The 27,889-nt window shown below is 34.9% G+C and overlaps 1 protein-coding gene across 2 annotated transcripts in view; it reads left to right on the top strand.

The window, feature by feature from the left end:
- GLRA3 (glycine receptor alpha 3) overlaps positions 1-27,889 on the top strand; it is a 182,319-nt gene that overhangs the window by 102,202 nt on the left and 52,228 nt on the right. For both annotated transcript variants that reach the window (XM_027598924.2, XM_027598923.2), the window contains exons 4-5: positions 1,147-1,370; positions 10,183-10,265. In XM_027598924.2, the coding sequence (XP_027454725.1) occupies positions 1,147-1,370; positions 10,183-10,265 (307 nt within the window). The remainder of the gene's footprint in view (positions 1-1,146; positions 1,371-10,182; positions 10,266-27,889) is intronic.

Below are 27,889 nucleotides of genomic sequence, written 5' to 3'. Positions count from 1 at the left end.
TATGTAACCTCAGTTACAGTTAGAAGATAAGGGTCTCAGTGCACAGATAATAATCCAGGGAACATAAATATTTGCAACGTTCACTACTCTGAATTTGACCACCCTGCAAAAGAAGCAATCTACCAGGCCTGATATTATGGAGACATTCTTTGTGATTGCTTGGCTATTATATTCTGTTAACTGGTAATTTGGTTTTCAAGGAATAAAAAAATTGATGAAAACTGGTGTTCAGTTTCTCTGAATATCTCCAGCCTTGGCTATTTTCCATGGAAATAAAATCTTCCTAAAATGTTCACTTTACTCACGCTTATAACGAAGACTGCATGTTTAATTTATTCACTTACTTCAAAAATCTAAGGGGAAAATTATAAAGTCATAGGTAGTGCTTATGCTCACCTACTTGTGTACAAAACCCACACATACACCTGGCTATGAATCTATGTCATTCTGTACATTAGTCCAGAAATTGTGAGCAAGAATTTGATTGAAATCTTTGACTCTTCCCCTTTTTAAGCCAACTATGAATAGTCTAATCGGGAAAACTCTTCAGCCAAATCTTCTTAAAGAATCACTGGCAATAATGTTACTTTATTATTCTTTCATTACTTCAAAATCACCTTTTATTTTTCCCAAAGCACTTGTTTCATGGAACTTATATGCTATACTAAACATGAGGAAATGTGTCTTCATTGTAAAGAAGCATATATAATCACTTTTATAAAACAGCTTTCAAGAAAATTTCACTAAATGCATTCTGGATGCTATTGGATATCTACTAAAAGAAATGGTTTTAGAAAATAAATGCAAAGCTGAAAATATTTTATTTCAAGTGTCTGATAGCAATCCAACATTTTATTCTGACGAACCAGGAGAGTGAAATTTGAATGGAATGGCAAAATATAAGCAGAATAAAATTGTACTCTTCTGTGACCTTTTCTTTAAAGACATAGAGATGAATAAAAACATGAGCAAAGCCTTGTAACTAAAATGACTTTTGTCAATAGTAATGAGTGAGGATTGTGGGGTATGGAAAGCTCACAAGGATGCCAGTGGCTTTTGCTAAAATTCAGAGGTGCCCAAAGAATAGCACATAGGATTCTAAACTTTTAAAGCAGGTTTTTTTTTCTTTTCTTTCTTTTATCATAGGATTACAGAGTGAATATCTTTCTCCGTCAGAAATGGAATGATCCTCGCCTTGCATATAGTGAATATCCTGATGACTCTTTAGACCTAGACCCTTCCATGTTGGACTCCATTTGGAAACCTGATTTGTTCTTTGCCAATGAAAAGGGTGCCAACTTTCATGAAGTTACTACAGACAATAAACTGTTAAGAATTTTCAAGAATGGAAATGTTCTTTATTCAATAAGGTGAGTCATAGACAAATCCCTGATTTCAGTGAAATACTCTGTTGTTTTGTTTTTTTTTTTTAATGAGTGTTTTGAGATTTTTGAGTAAGTGTTATCATTGTTCCACTAGAGTTCCTCTAATATACCACTTCCCAAATATGTCTGATCACCAATAATAGACCCAAATTCCAGATCTAGGAACTGTATGAGTAATTCTTAAATATCCACTTTTTTAAACAAATGGCTCAGCCTCTTAATATCAGCCAAATTGGTGGGCAGTTTAAAGGCAAATTGAATGATAGCTGATTCATAGACTGTGATTATATTTTTATGAATGCATACTTTCTTTAAATATTTGTCAGTGAAGAAATATTTTTATTTACTTGTCTGGGATTCATTTTTCATAAATTATTTTTCAGGTATTTGTATATTTTTGATCTCCTTGGGTTTCTCTGGTCATTCTTTAGAAAAGATCTTATTTACATTTCAGTTATTTATAATGCATTTCTAAGAAGACTATGTAGCTTTTAAAAACTAATACCAAAACATAACAATAATTAATACCAACATATAAACACTAATATTAAAATTTCTTGACTGTTGAACTTTAGGGCCCATTCAACTTTGTCTGTTTATTAAATATCAAACAGGTGTAAAATCAATAAATAACAATTTGAAAGGATATATTTGATGATTTGTGTCACACATGAAAAATATTTTAAAATAAAATTATTATCTTAAAACTTCCATAATTATTTTCTTTATTTAGTTTATGGGTAGATTAATGATATTTCATTGTTTATATCAAGTCTTATTGGAATTGGAAAATGGTGCCATGCATTATGAATTGCTTACGTATCTTGCAATTTTTTTGAGAAAAGTTATGAAATGATTCTGAATTGCATCTTTTGTCTTTCAGTATGAGTTCAGATGAAACAGATGATGTCTCTCAGCTCCTAGTTTTTGTTTGTTATAGCCAGACTCGCTTAATCAGACTAAATTCATTTTTTGTGAGTTGTTTTTAGAAATCTCACAGACTTTAAAATCTTCAAATGGCAAACAGTTTCTTTGTTCACAAAAGTTATGCTAGAAAAGAAAAATCTCTCACTCAGTTTACAGATGGAACATCTGTGATATCTCATGAGAGACCTGGCTTTCTTGCTTCTTTAAAGACTGTCCTGGCCAACCTGCCCTGTTGAACTTACCCATTTATCTGTACTTCCTTCTTAAGCCTCTTAAAACAAAGAAATAAACCGAGTAAGGAATAAAAATGGCATTAGCACACCAGAGGATGAAAGTGATGGGAAAGAAGACAGTGACAGATGAGCGATGATGACGTATTTTAGGACGCTAAAAAATGAATGCACTGTGAAAAGTGACTTAACAGGCGCAACTGAAATCTAAGCTACAGTGGTGGAACCCAAAAAGAAGAAAATAATATCCTCGAGCTTTTAGAAATTTAAGACAGCTAGGACATCAGAAAGTGGGAGCTAGAAAAAAAGGACAAGAATTGATTTAAAACTTGCAGAAAGAAGACTAAGCTTTCTATTCCTGATTTTCTTGTCCATGTCCTTCAGATTAGGAACTACCTTTTTGCCATCTGAAATGAGCAGAATGAGGTCAGAAAATCTGGGAGAGGTTGTGCCAAGAGCTTCAGGAGTAGCAACTCCAGGCATAGCTGGCGTCTGTCATGTGACCTTATACCGAGAAAATGGAGATTACATGAGGTTTGCACACTGTATGGTGAAACCTTTGTTCTCCCTAAAATACTGAAAGCCAGTCCTAAACTTCTTCCACTGAGCAGTAGCAGTCAGAAGAATATACCTCCGGGAAAATATCTACAGATACTGACAATTGGGGAACCACCAAGGAAAAATCTGCACAGCCATGTTATTATCCTACTGTTAAGACTATTACTCAATGAACCATCTGCTACTAACTGAGTTCCAAATGATTTTTCTTCCCTCATTCTTAAATAAAAACAGACATTTGAGAGCATTCTAGAATATTAACAATCAAAAAAGAAGCAAAGCAAAGGCCATGGGATGCCTGGGTGGCTCAGATGGTTAAGAGCGTCCACCTTCGGCTCGGGTCATGGTCTCAGGACCCTGGGGTCGAGCCCCATGTTGGGCTTCCAGCTTAGCGAGGCGTCTGCTTCTCCCTCTCCCTCTCACTCTCCCCCTGCTTGTGCTCTCTCTGTCTCTCTGTCTTTCTCAAATGAATAAATAAAATCTTAAAAAAAAAAAGAAAAAAGAAGCAGAGGCCAAAAGAAACACACAGAGGAAATGAAGAGAATAGAGGAGAAAATTAAAGAAAGAGAAAAGCATTGCCGTAAGAGAAAATGCAGAGAATTAAAAAAAAAAATCTCTGGACAGATGAGACAACTGCATGCATGAAATAAGAAAGGAATAAAAGGAATCATTCAGACCATAACAGGAGCAAATAGTAAACCAAAGTGAAAAAAAGAGTCAGTAGAATATTTGGAAGATGAAGTGAAGACATCTCCCAAGTAAAATCAAGATACAAAGAAATAGAGGAGAAAGAATGTGAAAATCAGGACATCAATACAAAGATTTAATATGTGACCAGAAAGAAAGAACAGAAAAAACCCGAAGTTTCCATGAAAAACAAGGAATTGATAGATTACCTGCTGTATTGACCATCGAGAGGGACTTTGTAGTTCTGTTAGGGAGTCTGTTGAATTTGTAGGTCTGATAGGGAATTTGTTGACTATTAAAATGAGACAATTATTCGTACTAGGAAAAACAAAATGCTACATGAGAGTTATAATTATAGCAAACTACTATGCTTAGCCACGAACAGTAATTACTTATTCATAACATGTAAACACTGAATATTAATTTAACCATAAATATTTATAGAACTAAATTTTGAGTATTAAGGGAGAGTTAAGTACATGGAGTGTGGTATAAAAGAAATTTTTTCCTTGTAAGAAATTAATAGACAATTTCACAAACTTAAAAAATCAAGCATAATATAATAGCAATTGAGATATATGACTGCAAATCTTAGACGAGTGTCTAAAGAGAGGCTGCTTCCGAGGAGCTAGAACTGAACTGGGGGTAGATGGGTAGGGCAAAAATACAACTGTTTTTTTATATGCTTTCTCTAATGTTTGAACTTCTAAATGATATCCATGAATTATACTGATAATTTGTAAATCAAATCCTTTTCAAGGGAGGGCTTTGGAGCCAGCTGCATGACCCTTAGATGGTCCAAGTTGGGATTTGGTTTTACTCTACTTATAAAATTAGCCTATTACTTATTTTATGGATGCTGACAGAAGACACAACACTGGGTCAGAGATAAAGGAAGGTATTACTTACTGCAAGCAAGCAACACGGGCATCAGTGAATTTGCCTAACTTCTCCCTTGCCCTCAAGTTTCACTGGAACACAGCATTAGGCCCTGATGGATGTAACACACACTGTGTACCTGTGTCCCAGCTGTGGAACACTGAGTTTGGGGAATCCACTGCCTTTATAGCAAGCGGTAAGCAAGCCTCCTCTTTGTCCAGAAGAACACGTTATCTCATCTCTCAAAATTAGCAGCTGCATAAACAACCCCAAGAAACGGCTCAGGTAAAAGAATGGTCCAGGGCTTACAGTCTTGGCACATCCAGCAAGTGGTATAGCAAAATGCACAGGGGCCCACAGACGACTGTCTCTCCCAAGCCAGATCCAGGTTCTACGATTTACCAGCTGTATTTGGGGCAAGTTTCTGCGTGTGAAAGGCTCATTTTTCTTACATGCATGAGAGTGAAAATGCTAATTACCTTGAGCCTAAAATAATGTATGTGAAGCCCCAGCATGGTGCCAGGCATACAACAGATAGTAAAGTTGTTATTTGTATCTTCCTCAAAAGAAAACAAAACCCCCCAAAAAGTATAAGTGCTGGTGTTCTCCAGAATTTGTAAGTTAGCACTGTGTGGACACTTGCAAGTTATTAATGTAAGTTTCTGTTTTATCACTTGGAAAAGGGGGATGGCAAAATCCTCATCACAAGATAATGGAAGCACATCAGAGGCAGTTTAATATTATCTACTACTTACTTTACTAACACTACTAATACATACTAATACATCCAGCTTTACTGCTTATATTAAGGAGCATTAGTGTATTAGAAATCAAATAATAGGAAGAAATTTTAGATCAAAAGTGCTATGCACAGAGACTTGTCAAAGATCATAACACAATTTCAATTTTTATTCAAACTAAATATAATCACTCTTTCTTTGAAATTCTGTTGTGAAAAGAATTAAGGCTTACTTATACAATATGTATTTATTTTCAATATTAATTTTTAATAGAAAAAGCAAACTATCAACAGATGCATTTGAAGATGTTGCTTATTCATGGGCAATCAATTTACAATACCATAAAATAGATTTTTGTGAGGAGAATTTTGCATGTGTGTGATTATGCATATTTTTCTGAAGAAAAGCTTACATCAACTTCCTGAAGGAACCGTCGACAACATGGAGATTCCACTGGTGATGGGTTGACAAGCTTTAAAATCATCTCTAAAATCGGATGACAACAAAATTCCAGATTAGAACATTAGTTACAATCCAACAATCTAATCTCTCCTGAGAGTTTTTTGATCTTTATAGAATCATAATAAAATACCAAATCACTCAAGTAAATATATAAAATCAATGGGGAAACTCCTTATGTTTTCTAAAGTTTAATTACATTTCTCTGATTTTGTTGGAAGAATCACTTATGTATCTTTTACTTTAAGTGTAATAATGCTGAATGAAATGTCATTTCTTGTGTTATATAAATATAAAATTTGAAAAATCATTTAATTAAAAAACCCATTTTCATTTTCATGAAAAATGTTTCATTGCCTTTCAAAGGCAGTATACTTAGCAGTATAGAATTTAGAACTGGACTCCCAGATTTGCAAATTCTGCCCTATTAATCTCTGCTTTGTAATGCCCCAGGTGAGTTGCCCTCTTAGTTTCCTCATCTCTAAAATAAGGTAATATTGTTTACCTGTCTTACAAATTTGTAGGAGGCAATAAGTGAGTTGAGAAATTGTAAAGTTTTTAAAATAGTGTCTACTACATAGTAAGTACGATAGATGTATTACCTTTATTATGATATTACAGATAATATTGCAAAGCTGATAGTTAATCAAGAGGTCATTGTTCGGGGTCCTGGGTGGCAGAGTCGGTTGAGCATCCAGCTTTTGGTTTTGGCTCAGGTCATGATCTCAGGGTTGGGCTGAGATTGGGCTCTGCTGAGTACGGGGTCCGCTGGAGATTCTCTCTGCCCCTCTCGCTCGTTCTCTCCCTCTCTCTCTCTCAAATAAATAAATGAATCTTTAAAAAAAAAGAGGTAATTGTTCTTATGACATTAAATTTAGAAAAATTAGGAACTAATAAAGATACTTATCAGTTTCATAAAGAGCCAAAAATGGAGTCAGAAAAGTTTTATATATATATATATATAAATATATATAATTATATATAAACATATATATACTTATATAGTTTTATATATACATATATTTAATATATATAAATATATTATATAAATATATTTATATATAATATATGAAATATAAAATATATATGTATATATTTATATATATATTAAGTATATGTATATACTTAATTAATGATTGAGATAGACACCATACTCTAGGCAATGCATGTTCAAAATGGGCAATACTGGGGCACCTGGATAGCTCAGTCTGTTAGGTGTCTGCCTTCGGGTCAGGTCATGATCCCGGGGTCCTGGGATGGAGCCCCGCATTGGGCTCCCTGCTCAGCTGGGAGCCTGCTTCTCCCTCTCCCTTTGCTTCTCCCCTTGCTTGTGCTCTCTCTCATTCTCTCAAACAAATAAATAAAATCTTAAAAAAATGGACAATACCTCCATTTTAATCAGGTCAACTGTTTGTCATAGATTATAGTCATCCATTTTAACATTACTACTTCACTAAGCCAAGACTTTTTAAGAGAAAATAAAAAACACCATATCCTGTTTATGTGTCTTGTCTCAGAAAGAGAACTTAGTGTCCTCGCTTTTACACAAGAAGATATTCATTTCCAAAACAGTAGAATGTGATTAATTGCCTTTTGATTTAGTTTTCTTTTATGTGGTCAGAATATATCTTTAATTTATATATAAAGTTTTGATGAAGAAATTCAGTATCACACCCATCAGGCTGACATGTATTTTTTCATTCGTCTGTTGTTAAAGAAGTAATTGTATAGTACTTTAAACAAAAGAAAGAATGTCAATAAACAGATGTTTTTCAGGATATGATTTATGACAGAAGCTCTACAAACAGTGATTTTCTTTGCCAAATAATTCCTTTCAAGCCCTTCTTTTTTAAAGAATTATGTAATGTCTCTCATTTTATGCCAGAAAAATAGCCAGGATATGAATTTGACATCACATGCATGGTGAGAGCTTGGAAAAGATTCTGAGAATGCTATTCACTTTCATACAAAAGGTCACAGAATTAATTCTCCAAGCCAACATTTGAAACTGGCTGTCCCGAGAGCCTTGGATGTTTGGAAAATTAATGTGCGTATGTTCAAAATATACTTGTGCATACACTTCTAATGAACCCTTTCACAAGACAGAGAACATTGTGTCCACCTCATTTTACAGTTGCCTTTTTCCAGAGAGAATTTTGTAAATCTACAAGATCATACAGGATCACTTAACCTAGCTGAACCAGGAGAAAATTGCTTTTGAAGAATGAACCTTATGAATTATTTTAGTGTGTTATGGACTCTGACTTGAAGGAGCTGTCAAATGATTCTCCTGGGACTCTAAAAAATTCAACAGCTTTACATGTCTGTCTGTTTATATCTCTCAAATTATGTTAATTGTAGTCACTGTAGAACATGCATTATTATAACTTTATGTCTATGGTCTACATGAAAATGCCATTTTGGAGAATGTGGGTACATTTGGTAGTGCTGATGATTATTTTTTTGTTAAAGCTTAAATAAGTTTTATATGTGATTTAAAATTTTTTTAAGATTTATTCATTTAGAGAGAGAGGGAGAGAGAGAGCATGGGGGGGGCAGGTGAGGGGGGAGAGTCTTCAAGCAGACTCCCCGCTGGGTGGGGAGTCGGACACTGGGTTCAATTCCACTACTCATGAGATCATGACCTGAATGAAAGCCAAGAGTTTGACGCTTAACCAATTGAGCCACCTAGGTACCCTGACTTTATATTTGATTAATTCAGGCATCTTTGTGCTTTTCTTATTTAACTCAGGGATGGGGAAGATGGAGGAGTCTGGAGGTGGTAGAATACTAGTAGTCCTTAATAACTAATATTTATTGAGTGTTTACTATGTGTCAGATACTTGTCTAAGCACTTTACATGAATTAACTCATGTATTGTTCACAACATTTCTCCAGAGCAAGTACTATGATTACATTCATTTTGGAGATGAGAACCCTGAAATATAGTAAAGTAAAGTAATCTACCTACGGCTACAAAGTTTAAGTAAAAAAACCCACCTAAGGTGCTCACTGATATGCTGAATTTCAACGGGAATATTTTAAGTAAAGGGGCTGGCTAGAGAGTTCTCAGTAAGAACTTTATTTGAATAAACTTGGATTTGTTTCGACCTGGGCTTCTTTTTCCTTGGTCCAAGAACTACAAATTCTTGCTAATCTTTCAAGATCATGTTTTCCAATAAAAAAATATATTTTCATGAGTTATGAATTATCTGGAATGCCAACATACTAATATTTTCTGGGAGGGGAAAATGGGCAGAATGACCATCCAGGTCATCCTACTTTGTGTGAGCCAAATTAGAAGTTTGTTTGGTAAGCATAGGATTATGTCACACAGATTCTAGAAGGCTATTTCTTGATCCTGGTAAAATCTGATTAAATGCCCTAGTCCTACAGCAGAGGACCCCACTCTAATAGCTAGAATTTTCAAGTCCTCCAGATTCAGGTTTTTTTTCCTCTGATATTACTGCTGGATATTCACTGACAACTTCTTCAATGTTTCAAAGATGACTGAAAGTTTTCGCACAGATTCCTTCTTACACCCTCTTTTTCCAATTCCATGGATATACTTGCCTCCTCAAACATGCTGTACATGTGATCTTGGGGAACTGTGCCCTTTGTCATTTGGTGTTAATTTTATGGAACCCACTCTCAAATTTCTTTGTGAGGGTCTTTTCTGGAAATATAGACCTTTTGTAGACATCTACAGTCCTCTGTAAAGGAATTAATGATTGAGCAAAATAAATAAATGTGATTGGATGCTTAAATATACAGCTTTTCTCCTCCCCGAAAAACAGATTTATATATAAAGGTACAGCTGTTTCATAGTAAATAACATACTCAAGCTGGAGCAAATTTTATTCGAAGAGTTGTTAGTCACTAGCCAAACCTTGTTTCCCAGTTGTACCCTGAACAACAGAATATTCATATGATATCATAAATTACTTTTAAAAATAATTAGTTTGTGTAAGACTGTTGAATCACAGACCTGTACCTCTGAAACAAATAATACATTATATGTTAAAAAAAAAAAAGAAGATAGCAGGAGGGGAAGAATGAAGGGGGGCAAATCAGAGGGGGAGATGAACCATGAGAGACTATGGACTCTGAGAAACAAACTGAGGGTTCTAGAGGGGAGGGGAGTGGGGGATGGGTTAGCCTGGTGATGGGTATTAAAGAGGGCACGTACTGAATGGAGCACTGGGTGTTATATGCAAACAATGAATCATGGAACACTACATCAAAAACTAATGATGTAATGTATGGTGATTAACATAACATAATAAGAAAAATAATAATTACTTTGAATTCTTTCAGATTGACATTAACACTTTCTTGTCCAATGGATCTCAAGAATTTTCCAATGGATGTACAAACATGTATAATGCAACTGGAAAGTTGTAAGTATGGACAACTTACTTTTTCTGAACACTTTAAAAAGTATAGTCAATATAAATTTTAATGGATTATGTAGATAATTTATAATTATGTAATATTTTTTGTCAGATATTTACTAGTCATGTTATCTATCACCACGTAATGAAAGTAATCTCTTTTAACACATGCAGTCTATACTATAATAAATAAGTTGAGGACCTAACAATAACAGTTTTTATGCTTGACAAACAGCTATGTATCTCTATACTAGTTACCAAAGGTAAAAAAGATAATAATCATTAATATCAAGCCGCCATTTTCTCTTTGGGTACCTGCTACAGACCAAGCATTTTGTATGTTATTTTCAATACTCACAAAAAAGATATTGCTGTCCCCATGTTTCCACACGTCAAAATGGTCATTTTGAGTGCTTGAGTATTGTGCTCCAATTTATGGAGGTGGTGACAACAAATCTCCTGGTTCCAAAGTTTATGCTTACTTTGCGCCGTTTTGCAAAAGTTTATTGAGAGCGTGCTCTGCTGGAGATGTTATGCGTGTTATCTCAGGAGAAGAGAAATTTCTCACACTTGATCAGAGATTTATCCAAGCTTACAAGCATTCCTTTAACTTTAGATTTCAAAGTGGATCCACATGCATCACTGATTAATGTTAACACAAAAATTTCAGGTCTTTCTGTTTCTTTGACCTTATCTATAGAATCAACCCAAACTTAATTGATTTTCAGTGTTTAACGGCATAAAAAGTAAGCATTATGCAATCTTTTTCTTGTAGTACTGTGTTATATCAGGAAAAAAAAAGTCTGGCATGTTCCTTGAGGAAAATTGGAAGGTAGGTCTCCGAGGCAAGGTTTGTAATGTAGAGGATCTGTCGCTAGATGGCGAGCCTACTTCATGGGGGAACGCGGCCATTCCTCTACATTTGGTTTCCCTTCAAGTAAGGAAGTGGAAATACCTTTTAACGGTAATAACCCCTTCTTGTTAAATTTAAATGCATTACTTTTATAAGTAGTTCTTAAATGTTAAGCGTACACATGGATAAAGTACTGAGCAAAGGAAAGGAAAATAAAAGAATGTATTTTTAGTTGGGGGAATTATTTAGAAATATAAATGGGGTGGGGCAAGAAAAGAAAAGATTCTCGGCAGTGGAGATTTTTTTTTTTTTTTTAGCTATACCATGAAGGCATTTTGAGGACAGGCTGATTCTGTATCTTGGTTGCAAAATTAGGTACATAGAAGAGTATCAAGAAAAAAAAAATCATGTGCAAAATAGTCGAAGACAAACAGTTGCCCTCATTACTAAACCAGACATGGTGGATGTTATCCACTAGGCAGGGAGGAATTGTTCAAGATTTAGGAGCAAGAGAATGAATCTTCTTTAAAGATTCTTTCAGCCAAATGAACCAAGGTTATTTAAGAAGGTTTCATAATATTCCAAAATAAGGAGTAGCAGTAGGGACAAAGGGGAATGATGTGGAAGGTAGAAAAATGATACCGTAGAGGAGGCAGAACTGTATCTTACCCTCTTACCCTTGAGAATTGAACAGACATAAAACAAGTTAACAGGAGAAAGAATACAAATTTATTTAATGTAAGTTTTATGTAACATGGGATCCCTCATAATGAAATGAAGACTCTGAAAAATAACAAGACCTAAATGTTTTTATACCAGTTTGGACAAGAAGAAGCAATTGTGAAAAGGCAGGTAAACTATGCAGGGAAGGAACCTAAAGGAAGATAAAGAATTATTTTAACAAGGTCTGTACAGAATTCTCTTGGCTTCGATTCCCCATTGAAGATGTTTCTTTTTTCCTGGTATAGGAACACTCCTGTTTTCAGAAAGAAAAAAAAAAAGGGAGAGATTAAAGTGCCCTTCTGGCATTTGCTGTTTTTCAAATGCCTGTAGCTCAAAATAATCCTTATGCAAAAGGGACATACTTTGGGATAGCAGAACCTACCACACTTAATTTGTTTCAATCCAAAATGGATGTGAAGCCTCTGGGAGCAGATGAGTTCAAAGCTTAGGCAAATAGAATCATACTGGAAATACTAACAGAGAAAGAAAACATAGGATGAGAAGTAAACGTGAAAGGGAGTATTGATAAATCCCATCTTAATATATTCGTGTTTTGGGGAATTTAGGTATAAAACCAAAAGGAGGAGTTAGACCTGGGGATACACTATTAAAAGCCGTAAAGGAAGTGTTTCAAACAATAAGATAACATTTCTGAAGGAAAGGATGTAGAGGGAAACAACAGACCCTTTAGAAATGCCTGCATTTAGAGATTGTTGGAAGGTTTCCAGTCAAGGGATGGTCATAGATAGCAAATTAAAATCAGTATCATTCAATCTCAAAAGAAACTGCTGAGATCTCTTTAACAGTATCAAATGCTACCAAAAAAAATTTTTTAAGGTAATTGAATAAAGTGCCATTGTTATCGATAGCAAAGACAAATGTGATTAGAATGATGAGGGTCAAATCTGGAGTCCCCCCCAACATTTTTTTTTTGAAGGGGGGGGACATCGGAGGGGGAGACGGACCATGAGATACTGTGGACTCCAAAAAAATTTTTAAGTGTATGATGAGAAAGTGGGAGCAGTGAGTAAAATCTATTACTCCATGTTGGTAATTCTTGCCTGTTAGTTACTAAAGAAAGATGGGAAAGAGTATAGTGTCTGAGGGATAACTGGGTCACCAGACTTCTTTTCTAGAATAAGGAAAGCATACTGGGCTATTTTGCAAGACAGAAAGCTGACATAACTAGACCTTTCATTGTTTCTGCCTTTCCCAGAACATTTCCAAATCAATCAAACACTCAACATGGGAAAACAGGGCCTCTTGCCCACTCTTGCCTCCTCAGACTTTTTTCTAATTTTCTTTATCAGGAATGAATAGATTGCTTCACTCGTCCCTTTCATATTTCAGTCATTATAGACTTCCTGCTCTGTTATTAAAAATTAATTGAGCTTGCAACAGAGATACTGTTTATCAAACATCTTTAGCAGATGCTAAGAAAATCTTGTCAAAGTAGAAGCTACTGAAGTCAAATTCTTCAAGGTATTTTTCGTAAACTCTTTGAGCAATCACGCACTCTCTTTCTTTCTTTTTTCTTTCTTTTTTTTAATTATGGCTTAAAATGACAAGTTAACCTGCTGGAAAACAAGTTAACCTGCTGGAAAGCAAGAGCTATAAGGCACCTAGTGTCTTGATTGAGATTTGACTGCAAAGGGGAAAAAGAAAACAAATTGGTTTGAGAAGTGCAGAAAACAAGCAATAAAGGCACATAATTTAAAGGCAAAGCTTTTAATGGCCTGTCATGATCCAACTTTCTTAAATTCAGTGAATGTTCCATGATGTCTGTCAAGGGTCAGGAGTGTTCTAAGTGACCTGAGGAATGTTCATTCATCTAAGAATCAATTGAAAAATATCTATCAGTATCCAGTATATTTCACATAATACCTTGGGTGACACAACAATACATAAAGCACAAAATCCCTGTTTTTAAGAACTTGAGGGGCACCTGGGTGGCTCAGTCAGTTAAGCCTCTGCCTTTGGCTCAGGTCATGATTCCAGAGTCCTGGGATGGAGCCCCATGCAGGGATCTCTGCTCAATGGGGAGCCTGTTTCTCCCTCTCCCTCAGTCTGCCACTTCCCCTGCTTGTGCTCTTTCTCCCTCCCTCTCTCTCTCTCTGTCAAATAAATAAATAAAATCTTAAAAAAAAAAAAAAGAACTTGGAGGACCAGTTGAGGAGTTCTTTATGCAGATTTTCCTTAACGATGATAAGTAGATGTTAATGGATACTGTTGGTACAAAGGAGAAAGTGACTAAGGCAAGAACAGTGCTAAGAGTGAATAAATAACTTAGAAAAGCATATTTTTGTCTAAACTAGCCGTGACCCCACACCTCCAAAATGTCTATTCATGACTTGGACTTAAAACCCTGGGTGATACACAGTTCCTAGTGTAGGGAGAAGCAAGTCACCAGGAAAACGTGGGCAGGGCAAGTCCAGGGGAAGAGAAGTCCTGTGATAGAAACTGATGAGAAAACCAAAACACATATGAGCTAAAGATAGCATGAAGAAATAAAAATGGAGTAAATAACTTTCAAACCAGAACTAAAAAATACTGATTCATCAAATAGGATGTGGGAAAGGAGAAAAATAAAAAAAAAGAAAATATAATACATAGGAAGCACAGAAAGAGCGCAAAAATAGCTTTCAATATTACCGTAATTACAGTAAATGTGGGGCGCCTGGGTGCCTCAGTCAGTTAAGTGTCTGACTCTTGATCTCAGCTCAGGTCTTAATCTTGTGATCATGAGTTCAAGACCCGTGTTAAAAACAAAACAAAACAAACAACTTAAAAAAACAGAACAAAAAAACCCAAAATAAACAACTTAATATAAATGCAAAGGTTAAATTCACATAGCAAAATAAAGAGATTCTCCAACTAGATGTTAACAAATATTAAGACTTAACAATATGTTTTCAACTAAACACTTTTTAAAAACATTTTGCAAAAAATTTTGGAGAAAAAGACAGAAAAATGCATATCAGAGAAATGTGTCTGAAAAAATCCAGGATAATAATTTCAATATCAGAAAAAAAAACTATAGAAAAAAAATCATAAGACACAAATGCTTGAGTAACATGCTGATAAAGAAACAATATGTAAATAAGCTATAGTAATTATAAAACTATCTTCCATATAACTTCCAAGTACATAAAGCAAAAAAGCAGGCAGAACTACAATTTAAAAAAACAGATAAATCAGTAATTTATTTGAAGCCACAGGTACAGGTATTGGAACAAAAGTAATTTATAGATAAAGAGAAAACTCCTGGTTTGTTTTTAGCATACAAAAACAAGTACAAAAATTTTATAGTAAACTACAAAGGAAGCTTTAATAAATTCCTAAAAATCATCACATGATGGGATGGGATCTCTCACTAAAATGCAATGTGACTAATAAAAATATAAAATTACTAAAGATTACTATATATTAACCTAAATTATTACATATTACTAGACAAAGATAGATCAAGAAACCAACAGCATATAATAAATGACTCCTTGTTCAAAGAAGAAATAAAGGAAAACTACATACTAAATGACATTGAAGGCATTAACTATCAAAATCTTGAGACACAGCTAAAGCAGTTTTCTGTACTAAAAACTACTGAGCTAGGCCTTTGATTCAAGAAGACCTTGCAGAGCATTCAAAGAACCACATTAAAACTCCAAACTGGTACTTTGAAAAGTCCAAGAACTTAGAGACACCTCTGGAGAAACTCTTCAAAGAAAAAAGAAATTAGGTTGCATATAAGAGATACAGAGTGAAGAGAGGGAAATAATGGTAAATATACTAGATTGAAAACAATAAAGGAAAATCCTGAGCACACCATCTTTTCCAGTCCTATCTACTGATCTGACATTAGAAAAGAACCTCAGGAAAAAGTTTTATTTGAAAAAGAGAATTAAAAGAAATCCACACACTGCAGATAGCTAATTTTATCATAAATTAATGAGAAATTCAGAGAGCTGAGACACTAATGGGGAAAACAGAGAACATTTTGAAGACTTTTTCAATGATTTGCCTAAGAATTAATCATAAAGATGATTCTCTCAAGTTTTCTCTTAATCACAAGGATTATATGTTGCTTCAGTAACATGAATTAGAAAAATGTAGGTGATTAGTGGAGAAGGTAGTACAGAAGCTGACTTCTGCTTAAATATGCTGTGTTTCTTGTAAAATTGTGGATTTCACTAGAAATTTATTTTAGATTACTGGGGTTTTGCAATATAGCTTGAATAAGGAATGGTTATGGAAATATAGAGAAATAAGGTTAGCAGTGTTGCTTGGAGACATGAAGATAAATGAGATTTCTGAAGATAGTCTTAAAAATAAAGAGCAAAAGAGAGGACAAAGAAGGCAGCATCATTAAGTTTAAGGAAAGTTGAGGGACAAATGGAAAGAGTAAAACAGAGAAAGACAATGAAAAACTCTTTGTGACATTTTAACATATGTTTCCTAGAGACTGCTTTTCAAATATTATCACTTTATTCATGGAGTGTACATTCATATGACACTTTCACTGAACTTGAAAAAAAATCAGAAAACCAAGGCTACTGTTTTTCAATATTTAATTATGAATAGAAATGTATTAGCTGCAATTCGAATGGTGTTCCTGAGTGATTCAGTTGCTGCCATTTAAAATCAAAATGAAATAGCCACAATAAGACTGACACTTTACCTAGAAAACTAAATCTCATCACCGAGAATTCCTTTGCAGCCAAAGGAGAGAATAAGTCCTCATGTATACAGGCACACCTCATTTTACTGCACTTTGCTTTTTTGTGCTTCACAGATATTGTAGGTTTTTTTTTTTTTACAGATTGTCAGATGGTGGCAACTCTGCATCAAGAGAGTCTATCGGCACCATTTTTCAACAGCGTTTGCTCACTTTGTATATCTATGTCACATTTTGATAATTCTCACAATATTTCAAACTGTTTCATTATTATGATATTTGTTACAGTGATCTTTGATGTTACTACTGTCATTGTTTTGGGGCTCCATGAATTGCACCCATATAAGATGGCAAACTTAATGGATAATTGCATGTGTTCTGACTGCCCCACTGACCAGCCATTGCCCCATCTCTCTCCGTCTCCTTGGGCCTCCCTATTCTCTGAGACATAAAATTGAAATTAGGCCAATTAATAATCCTACAATGGCCTCTAAGTGTTCAAGTGAAAGGAAGTCTCTCACTTAAATCAAAGCTAGAAATGATTAAGCTTAGTGAGGAAGCCATGTCAAAAGCTGAGATAAGCCAAAAGCTTAGGTCTCTTATGCCGGTTAGCTAAGTTGTGAATACCAAGGAAAAATTTTTGAAGGATCTTAAAAGTGCTACTCCAGTGAACACAAAAGATAAGAAGGCAAAACAGCCTTATTGCTGATATGGAGAAGGTTGAAGTGGTCTGGATAGATCAAACCAGCCACAACATATCCCTAAGCCAAAGCCTGATCCAGAACAAGGCCCCAACTCTTCAATTCTGTGAACCCTCGGAAAGGTGAGGAAGCTAAAAAAGAAAAGGTGGGAGCTAACAGAGGTTGGTTCATGGGGTTTAAGGAAAGACACGGTCTCCATAACATAAAAATGTAAGGTAAAGCAGCAAGTGCTGATGTAGAAGCTGCTGCGAGCTTTCCAGAAGATCTAACTCTGGTAATTAATGAAAGTGGCTATACTAAATAACACATTTTCAATGTAGATGAAACAAATTTTTATTGGAAGAAGATGCCACTCGGATTTTTATAACTAGAAAAGAGAAGTCAATGCCTGGCTTCAAAGCTTCAAGGACGGGCTGACTCTCTTGTTAGGGGTTAATGCAGAGGGTGACTTTAAGTTGAAGCCAATGCTCACTGACCATGCCAAAAATCCTAGAACCCTTAAGAACTAATGTTAAATCTATTCTGCCTATGCTCTAAATTGAAAAACAAAGCCTGGATGACAACACATCTCTTTACAATATGGTTTACTAAATATTTTAAGTGCATCATGAGACCCACTGCTCAGAAAAAAAAAAAAATTCCTTTCGAAATATGACTGTTCCTTGACCATGCACTTTGTCACCCAAGAGCCCTGATGGAGATGGACAATGAAATGAATGTTGCTTTCAAGTCTGACAACACAATATTCATTCTGCAGTCCATGGATCAAGGAGTAATTCTGACTTTCAAGTCTTATTATTTAAGAAATACATTTCGTAAGGCTCTAGCTGCCATACATAGTGATTCCTCTGATGGATTTGGGCAAAGTAAATTGAAAACCTTCTGGAAAGGATTCACCATTCTAGGTGCCATTAAGAACATTTGTGATTCATGGGAAGAGATCAAAATATCAACATGCAGAGGAGTTTGGAAGAAATTGATTCCAACCCTCATGGATGATTTCAAGACTTCAGTGGAGGCAGTAACTGGAGATGTGGTGGGAATAACAAAAGAACTACAATTAGAAGTGGAGCCTGAAGATGGGGCTGCATTGCTGCAATCTCATGATAGAACTTGAACAGATGAAGAACTCTGTCTTATGGAAGGTTTTTTTGAGATGGAAACTGCTCCTGGTGAAGATGCTATGAAGAGTGTTGAAATGACAACAAAGGATTTAGAATGTTACATAAATTTAGTCAATAAAGCAGCACCAGGGTTTGTGGGGAAAGAAGTTCTGTGGGGAAAATGCTATCCAACAGCATCACATGCCGCGGAGAAATCATAGGTGAAACGAAGAGTCTGCTGATGCGGCAAACTTCATTATTGTCTTGTTTTAAGAAATTGCCACAGCCTCCCCAACTGTCAGCAGTCACCCACATCAAGGCAAGACACTCCACCAGCAAAAAAGCTATGACTCACAGAGAGCTCAGATGATGGTTAGCAATTTTTAGCAAAAAAATATTTTTAAATTAAGGTATGTACATTGTGTGGGTTTTTTTTTTTTTTTTGGACTTAATGCTATTGCCCATTTACTAGACTATAGTATAATATAAGCATGACTTTTATATGCACTTGGAAGCCAAAAAATTATTTGACTCACTTTATTGCAATATTCTCTTTATTGCAGTGGTGTAGATCTGAACCTGCAACATATCTCTGAGGATGCCTGTAGGTTCGAAGTCAAACATTTCCTTTATCAAATCTAAAGGCCTGCCCCATAGAGTGCTTATTTGTCAAATCTCAACAGAATTTTGCCCAACTGCTTTTATAAAAGCCAGAAGTTCAATATACTGTTATGCCTCCAGTCTACAACATCCTCATTCACCCTCATGAGAGAATTCTAGAAGAAATCCTGTGAATGCTTGCTGTTGGGTATAAAGAAATTGTATTAGTTTCATTTATCTTTCTAATACTCATTTTTTTTCTAGTGTCAAGTTCAGTCAGAAAATATAGGCCAATCACCATGACAATTTGCATCTCCAAAATTCACACCAGTAGAAACCTATTAAAATATCAATAAAAAATATTAACTCATATACGCCACAGAGAGAATTCTGCAATGAAGCTCTACTTTTCATTACATGTTTCATTTAATTTAAAAAATAGTGTGTGATTTGTGCCCCAATTTTTGTGTGTTGTTGCTGATAATGGTGTAAGATTGAGTGACATTTGTACTGAAGATAAACTAAAGAGATAAATTAAAGTGATCACTAGCCTTCCTTCTCAGGATTAGATTGTATTAGTTTACTGAAGTTCGGGTCTACTACATGATCTTTTTTTTTTTTAATTGGCCATGTGAAGTAAACATAAAGCTGTCTTTTCAAAGAACAAATTTTCATTATGATATCACAGTTTTGTTTATAAATGCATCTTGTTCGTTTGCTACACAAATCACTAGTATATGAGGAAAGGAAACACAGCTATGTTATAACTTAGACTATGCCCCTAAGGGATTGACAGTGCAAATCGATGTGCAGGAATAAGGGTGAGGAAAAAACTAAAGATTTAATTTTCAGCCTTTAATTTATACCATAACAAAAATTTCTAAATTGACAATTTTTTCCCCAGGTGAAAAAAGACACTGAAGATATTTTTTAATCTTGGAAGAACATTGAGTAATAATTTCCTAACATCATAGTAAAGCTTTAGGATTTATAAAAAGACAAAGATGACATGGGTATATAAACTATCACTCTATGTATAAAGGGTCTAATTCCTCATTTCATATTTAAAGAGGAATGTAGGTAACAAAATAGGAAAACCTCACCAATGTGAGAAAGTTAAAGAAATTTTAATTATGCAGGTTAGAAAAGAAAATACAAGGAAATAATTCAGGGAAGAAAGGACTCTTTTCCACAAAGAGCAGCCTAAATCCCTAAAATTATAGGAAAAGATCTTTTTAAGGTCAACTTAAAAAAATACTGATAAGTTTTCAAAACATGCTTTAATGGGGTTTTTGGATAGAAATATCTAAAGATAGATGGGAGGTTTTGTTATTTAATTTTCAGATTCATTTCAAAACCATATCTGATATGACTCAGACCGGTTGGTTACTCTGGAATTTATGCCAAGACTATTTAAGGAATTTGGTGAAGATTTTTCACAATTATTTCCTAGTAATCTCTACTGTTGTCAAGTTCTTTCATAATTTAGGACAGTTTGGATATTATTCAAAGTAATACCATGCTTTTTGCCTGGCTAGTCAGAGATACAGACTATTCTTATTTTGCTGAGTATTTATTACTGAAGCCTCTGTGGTTACAATGTTAGTTAGAAAGCAAGTTTTCCCAAGACACAAATATTCACTAATGAATGAGCTACTTCTAAAATTACTCCCCACTTAAACATTATTCCATCCTACTTAACCCTCTGACTATTCTTTCCCAGTCTGTCCTCATCTTTGTAAGTTCACTTTTGCTGATTATCAGATATTCTAAACGTATGGTGAATAATAAAAACAGTGTAGTTACAAGTCTTACAAAAAGGTGATGTCACAGTAGTTGTATTATCTTTTACACATATTATCTGATTTAATCCTAAGCACAACTTAATGAGATGGGTTTTATTTCCATTGTAAATATCAGCAAATTAAGGTTGAGAGAGGTTAAGTGACTTTCCCAAAGTCACACAGTGATGAAGTGGACGAAGCAAACTTCTGTGTATTAATAGCTCATAAGCTTAAACCAAGCATCAAAGTAACCAAAGTTAGAACCATTAGTATGGAATAATGGTTATAGGTTAGTTATACCAGAGAGTTTTAGAGAAAGTGTAATTACGAAGAAGATAATTGAGCAGGCCTATAACTTAAAGGAAACCACATCTAACAACCTGGTTAATGGTAGGATTATTCAAATTAAATGCACAAATTGTACATAAAAATGTTTTAGTTAAATAGATTTTGACATAGCAGTTGTTCCTTGTCAGGTCCATAAAATTTACTTGAGTAATATTCCTCCTGGCAATAATCAGCAAACATGTGCCAAGTGTGAGCATTTTCTTCTTCTTTTTTTTTTTAAATTCCAGCTGCTAGTTAAGGACACCAGCATTTGCAAGCTGTGTCAAATCCAGAAATCTCAGCATCTCTCTCTTCCTCTTTCAATTGAGAAAGTCCCCAAGAAAGCTGGGGCAAACGTGATTCTAGATCACTTAAAACTGAATGTGAATCTAGAGTTGATTTATAATTCTCAAAACTGATTTCAACTTAAATATATTCTTAGGCATATTCTCCCTTCAAATAAGTATTTCTTTTACATACTACTCATGGTAGAAAGTATTAAACAATAACTTCTTTTTTTTTTCTTCTGTGGTCTTTTAAGCTGTTTTTTAAATGACCAGAGGTCATTTGATTTCTTTAAATGATAATATAATACATTTGAATGATGTCTTCAAAATCAGCATGTTTAGGTACACCTACGTGGCTCATTCAGTTAAACAACCAACTCTTAATTTCGGCTCAAGTCACTATCTCAGGGTCATGAGATCAAGCCTCACGTTGGACTCTGTGCTCAGTGCGGAGTCTGCTTGAGATTTTCTCTCTCCCTCTCCCTCTGCTCCTGCGTCCCTAACCCTGGCTTGCACTCACTCTCTCTCTCTCTCTCTCTCTCTCTCAAGTAAATAAATGAATAAAATCTTAAAAATAAATAATTTAAAAAATCAACATATTTATACTGGGAAATTTGAACAATAGAGACTGTAAAACAAAGACATGCCTTAGCCTTGACTTCCGATCCTCCTTAACCAATTTTGTTTGTCCCACGTGCTATGTCTATGGTCACAAATACAAAAGAAACATGAAAGATACAAATATAAAAGACACTGCAAACATTAAACGACAGAAAATGAAAAAGTGTTTTGCATATTAACATTGCAAATTTACTCCAGATTTAAATAATTTTTCTAATGTGATGGGTGTGAAACTTTATCTCATTACAGCTTCATCTCCCTTAGGTAGAGCATCCTCTTTTCTGCATCCTTAGTGACCATGACTGTTTCTTCTGTCCATGGCCTGTTTAAGCTTTTTCTGGGGATTCCCTTTTCATATTTATTTATAGGTATTATTTTATAGATGCTAATGATAGTTTAACTTTATATTTCATAGTGCAGAGGGTTTTAAATACATATATATCATTAAATCTCTCTTTTTCTTAATAAAGTATACCTTCTATATCCAAAATACAAAAACATTATGCATTTTTTATCATATCCTTTTTAAAAAAATATTTTATTTATTTATTTGTCAGAGAGAGAAAGAGAGAGCCCAAGCAGGGGAAGCGACAGGCAGAGGGAGAAACAAGCTCCCAGGACCCCGGGATCATGATCTGAGCCGAAGGCAGACACTTAACCGACTGAGCCACCCAGGAATCCCAACATTATGCATTTTAACTCAGAAATTTTATAGCATAGCTTGTGCTTACATTTTAAATACTAGTAGATTTTATTTCTGTATAACCTTTTTTTTAAATGTATAGAAAATTTTCCCATTATTATTTATCAAAATTTTTTTCTAGGTAGATTTGAAATGTCATTTTTACCTTAAATTTCTATATATAGGTCTGGTTCTGGCCTCTGTTCTGTGCCATTCGATCTAATTGGTACAAAGGCTCTATGTCTGAAGCCCTTTGACTACTACAGCTTTATTTGTACATTTTATCCTCTGTCAAGCAGATCTGCTTCTTTACTTTTACTTTTCAAAACTGCCTTTGCCATGTATACACATTTGTACTTCAGGTTAGTTGATAAATACGTTAGAATTTTTATTCAAGTGGAATTGATATTATAGATTAATTATTAATTATTGTCACAATATTGAGTCCTCCTATCCAAGACACAGCATGTTTCTATCTTTATTACCATCTTCTTCTCTGTCTTTCAAAGACATTTAATTATTTAATTTTCACATTTCTTTTTTTACTCACTACTATACATATGATATATTTTTGCTGAAATTGAGAATAAAAGTTTTGTTCACATTCATCTAAAGGGTGCAATAGCATTTAAATCCATATTCTAATATCATGATGAAAAGACTTTTATCTTAGTTGTCCAGAGGTGAGGAGTCGAACTGCTTAGAGCAGATAAAATCATAGGGTGAGGAAGGCAGAAAAGAGAATTAAAAGGGGAATTCCCCATGAAAATATTAGGAAATGGAGGTTCTTCCCACGTGAATGACCTATGTTCACAGGAGGAAGAGGTGAAAGAGTCTGTCGAGGTGCCTTGGGGACACTTTCCCCCACCCATTTGAGATTCAGTCAAGTGGGAGGACAGACCAGCAAAATGATACATGCTTCAGAGTGGTTAGAGAGATTTGAAAAATGGAGATAACCTGTGTCCCATTTCTGAGGGACAACAGGATTTCTGAGAGGGGACCAGCTTGCTGTGTGGCCATGGCCAACAAAGGCAATCATAATAAACAAAAATATATCAGCGTGGCATATGTAAATACATAAGGAGATAGATGATAGAAGATACGTAGGTAGGTAGGTGATAAGCTAAACCAGTAGTTGCTCTGTTTTTTATAGCTGTTACATTACTTGGAAGAGATCTAGAAGTTCCCAAAAAAATGCACGAACATGTAATATAGCTGGGAATCTCAACTTCTAAGTGATCCACCATGGGGTTGACAATAAAGTAGCTTCCATATCCTATTATTTCAGCGAGTCAAAAGATTTTAGAACAAAGCCTGAAGGCTAAATAAATGAAGATAAGAACTGGTTGGAAGGTATGGCTGAAATTCTGTATCCTGGCAACAAAGGGAAACATTAAAGTACAATGACGCCAAGAGAACAGACTATATATTTTACCAGACTCAAATCTTGTTGGATGTGAAAGTCCAGCCCCAGACCCATGGTGAAACATCTTGAAGTGAAGGGTAAAAACCACCAGTGAAATAATACAGATTAAAGTGGTCTTCCACTCATTTCTCCTCATTGCCATGAGGACCCTGAAGCTCCTCCTATCATCAGAGTAGCCATTATAACTTATCATTAAAATAGGGGAACTTCTGAGACTAAAAGAAAGGCACCAAAGATATTTAAAGTATATTTTAGGGTGCCTGGGTGGCTCAGTTGGTTAAGCGACTGCCTTCGGCTCAGGTCATGATCCTGGAGTCCCAGGATCGAGTCCCGCATCAGGTTCCCTGCTCAGTGGAGAGCCTGCTTCTCCCTCTCCCTCTGCCTGCCTCTCTGCCTACTTGTGCTCTCTCTCTATCTCTGTCAAATAAATAAATAAAATCTTTAAAAAAAAAGTATATTTTATAACTGATAGAGGTTTTTAAAGATTTTATTTATTTATTTATTTGAGAGAGAATGAGTGAGAGAGAGAGAGAGAAGGAGAGAGAATCTGAAGCAGACTGCACTGAGCCCAGACCCCAAGGTGGGGCTTGATCCCACAGCCTTGAGATCATGACTTGACTCAGACACTTAACCGACTGCGCTACCCAGGTGCCCCTGATAGTTTTTTTTTTTTTAATTAGTGAGTGAATTAAATAGTTCTAAACTGTTTTTTTTTTTTTCAAAATATCCTTTCTACTTTGCAAACTTCTTTGTGTCTCCTCCCCTTACCCCGAACATGGTCAAGCACCAGAGTGGCAGTATGTTCTCTCTCCATTTGTCTGTCTCTTGTCTCTTAAAAATAAAGAGACAAATAAATAAATAAATAAGCAAACAGACAAATAAACAAAATATATCATTTCTAAAGAAATATATGCATGTATATCAAAGCAAATCAAAATAATTGGAATCATCTTAAAAGTTGCAATTTTGGTACATTGGAATTGTTAACACTGTCAGTTGACTCTGCTGTACAGACTATAATTTTTTTAATAAGGAAATATTCTATATAGTTGAGGTAGCTCAACTCAATTATCTATACCTAATAATTTCAGAGCCTGATTTTATGTATTTTATATTGATATAGGCAAACATTTCACCCCATATATTTTTTACAGATGTTGTCTTTGTCTTGAATAAGAGTACCTTTTATCAAAAATATGCTTTTAGGGCACCTGGGTGGCTCAGATGGTTAAGCATCTGCCTTCTGCTCAGGTCATGATCTCCAGGTCCTGGGATTGAGCCCACGTCGGATTCCCAGCCCAGCCAGGAGTCCGCTTCTCCCTCTCCCTCTGCCTCTCCCCCTGCTTGTGCTCTCTCTGTCTCTCTCCCTCTCAAATGAATAAATAAAATCTTTAAAATATATATATATATATGCTTTTAGTACAAAACTCAGTCAAAGTAGTTGTTTCTACTTAACAATCATTTTTACTTCTTTGCCTAATTTAGATGCTAGGAAATAGGTCTTCTTAATTCCATTTCCATTTCAATATTAATTATCCAATTAAAAACAAGCAGTCAATATAGTCTTTCCATTCCAAAACACAGTTATCAAGTTACAATAAATAAATATTGTACATCATCTGAGGCCTTTCTTCTTGTATATTGTAGGGATTAATCTCAAGATGTTCCTGTTTAGAAACTTCATTTTTATAATTGCTACTTGCTAAAACCTTCACAATCCAAAATTTTAGTGTACCACTCATAAAATAATTTGATTAAATATTTCCAACTGATTTTGAACAAAGGCAACCAGAATTTAGAGAACCTATTTACCATGAATTCAATACCATTGCATAACGTATAAGTTGATTTACAAAGTACTTCTTCAAATGTTTATAATTTTTTTAAAAATTTAACTGATAACAAATATTAAATAGAAAAAGCATGTTGTGCCATAATGAAATATCATTTTTAAGTCAACATCAGCTTTTCCCACACAAAAAATTATACTTCAGGTACTCTGTTCCAATAAGAAAAATTATTAATGTTAGCAACTACAGCTTTGGGGCACCTGGGTGCCTCAGTCATTAAGTGTCTGCCTTTGGCTCAGGTCATGGTCCCAGGGTCCTGGGATCGAGTCCCACATCAAGCCCCACATCAGGCTCCCTGCTCAGCGGGAGGCTGGCTTCTCCCTCTCCCACTCCCCCTGCCTGTGTTCCCTCTCTTGCTATGTCTCTATCTGTCAAATAAATAAATAAAATCTTAAAAAAACCCTACAGCTTTTCTTTCATTGATACAGTGTAGGGGTTTATACATGTAAAATAAATCATATGTGGGCGCCCGGGTGGTTCAGTGAGTTAAGCATTCAACTCTTGATTTCAGCTCAGGTCATGATCTCAGGGATGTGAGATGGAGCCCCAAGATCGAGCCCTGAGTCAGGCTCTGTGCTGGGCATGGAGTCTACTTACTTAAGATTCCCCCCGCCCCCCTCTCTTTCCTTCTCTAAAAAAAATAAATAAAAAATAAAATGAAATAAATCATATGTGCATCATAAATAATTCCAAGAAAACTGCAGCTCTACAGATTTTCTTTTATTTTTTATTTTTAAGTTGTGCTATGCTCAACTTAACTACAAGTTATAGCTCCCATCTGTCACCATACAACACTATTACAACACCATTGATTATATTCCCTATGCTGTACTTTCATCCCTGTGATTTACTGTGCTTTTTTACAACAATGATGAATTCCAACAAATATTTTGTTCAGATCTATCACAAACAAATGACATTTATTCTCAATGTTAAACTTTTTAAATTAATGTAAGAGAGACTGCACAATAGAATTTACGATGACATTACATAGTTCACCTTCAACAAATGTAATTCCAAAAGCTTTACTTTGATTACAGAATTAGATTTAAAAATTAATTTAAAATTAATTTAACCATTTCTCTTTAAAGCAGGAAATGATACTGAAACAAGCCTAACATCATTTAATTTTTTGCAAATTTCCTGTCATGCACTTTTCCAAGAAAAAATGAAATTAAAAAGGAAGGAAATTAATTCAGAAAAGCAACAAGTTGATCTAAATAAAAACTCATTTTTTAGAGAGTAATGTGTAAATGCTGCCCCTACAAATGCACATGTCAAATGACCATCTTTGGGCAGTATTCTTGAGAGGACTGTAACTTTTGAAATCAATGTTGATGTGTTTTTAGCTCTGTGTGTCTTGTGGCTTTTATGTGGATGGAGCTTTTGTGAATGTCAAATATAAACAATGTCTTGTTTAAGTTGCACACTCATCATCAGCTTTCTTGTAAAATGGAAATTTGGCGCTTAATTTTTCAATAAATATTGAACTTTCATTTCTTTTAGCCCATTGCTGCTAGAAGGATTTATTGCAAGATTTAAGAGTGTTGCCAAATAATAAATGTTTGTAGGTTTCAAAGCATTCAGATTGCTTTCTATATGGTCCATAGCAGCACTGTTCTGCTTTACTTACAAGTAACTTACAACTTTCCATGACACTTGGATACTTTAAGTGACACTTCACAAATGTTACAGGCTTGTCCAAAGTTAAACACTTCAGCCACAACTCAGATCAGGAGTCAGCTGCCTCTGAAAGGGAGACACTAGTTTCTTTGTTACTGAAAGGGTCTGGTAAAGATAGATGGGCCATTCCTGATGTTTGGTGTTGTACAGATTTAACCTAATATCCAGATAGTAAGATAGTCTCGTACTCATATGCCATGGGAGAATCTAGAAGTAAAACTGAAGGATCTATCAAACCAACAATGATGTATTTTAAAACAGTGCTTAATTATACCTAATCTAAATATGAAAAATCTAGAACAAGTGCTAAGCCAG

This window comes from Zalophus californianus, chromosome 2, assembly GCF_009762305.2.
Source record: "Zalophus californianus isolate mZalCal1 chromosome 2, mZalCal1.pri.v2, whole genome shotgun sequence".
Lineage (NCBI taxonomy): Eukaryota > Metazoa > Chordata > Mammalia > Carnivora > Otariidae > Zalophus > Zalophus californianus.
This window is presented reverse-complemented; position numbering and strand designations above follow the sequence as displayed.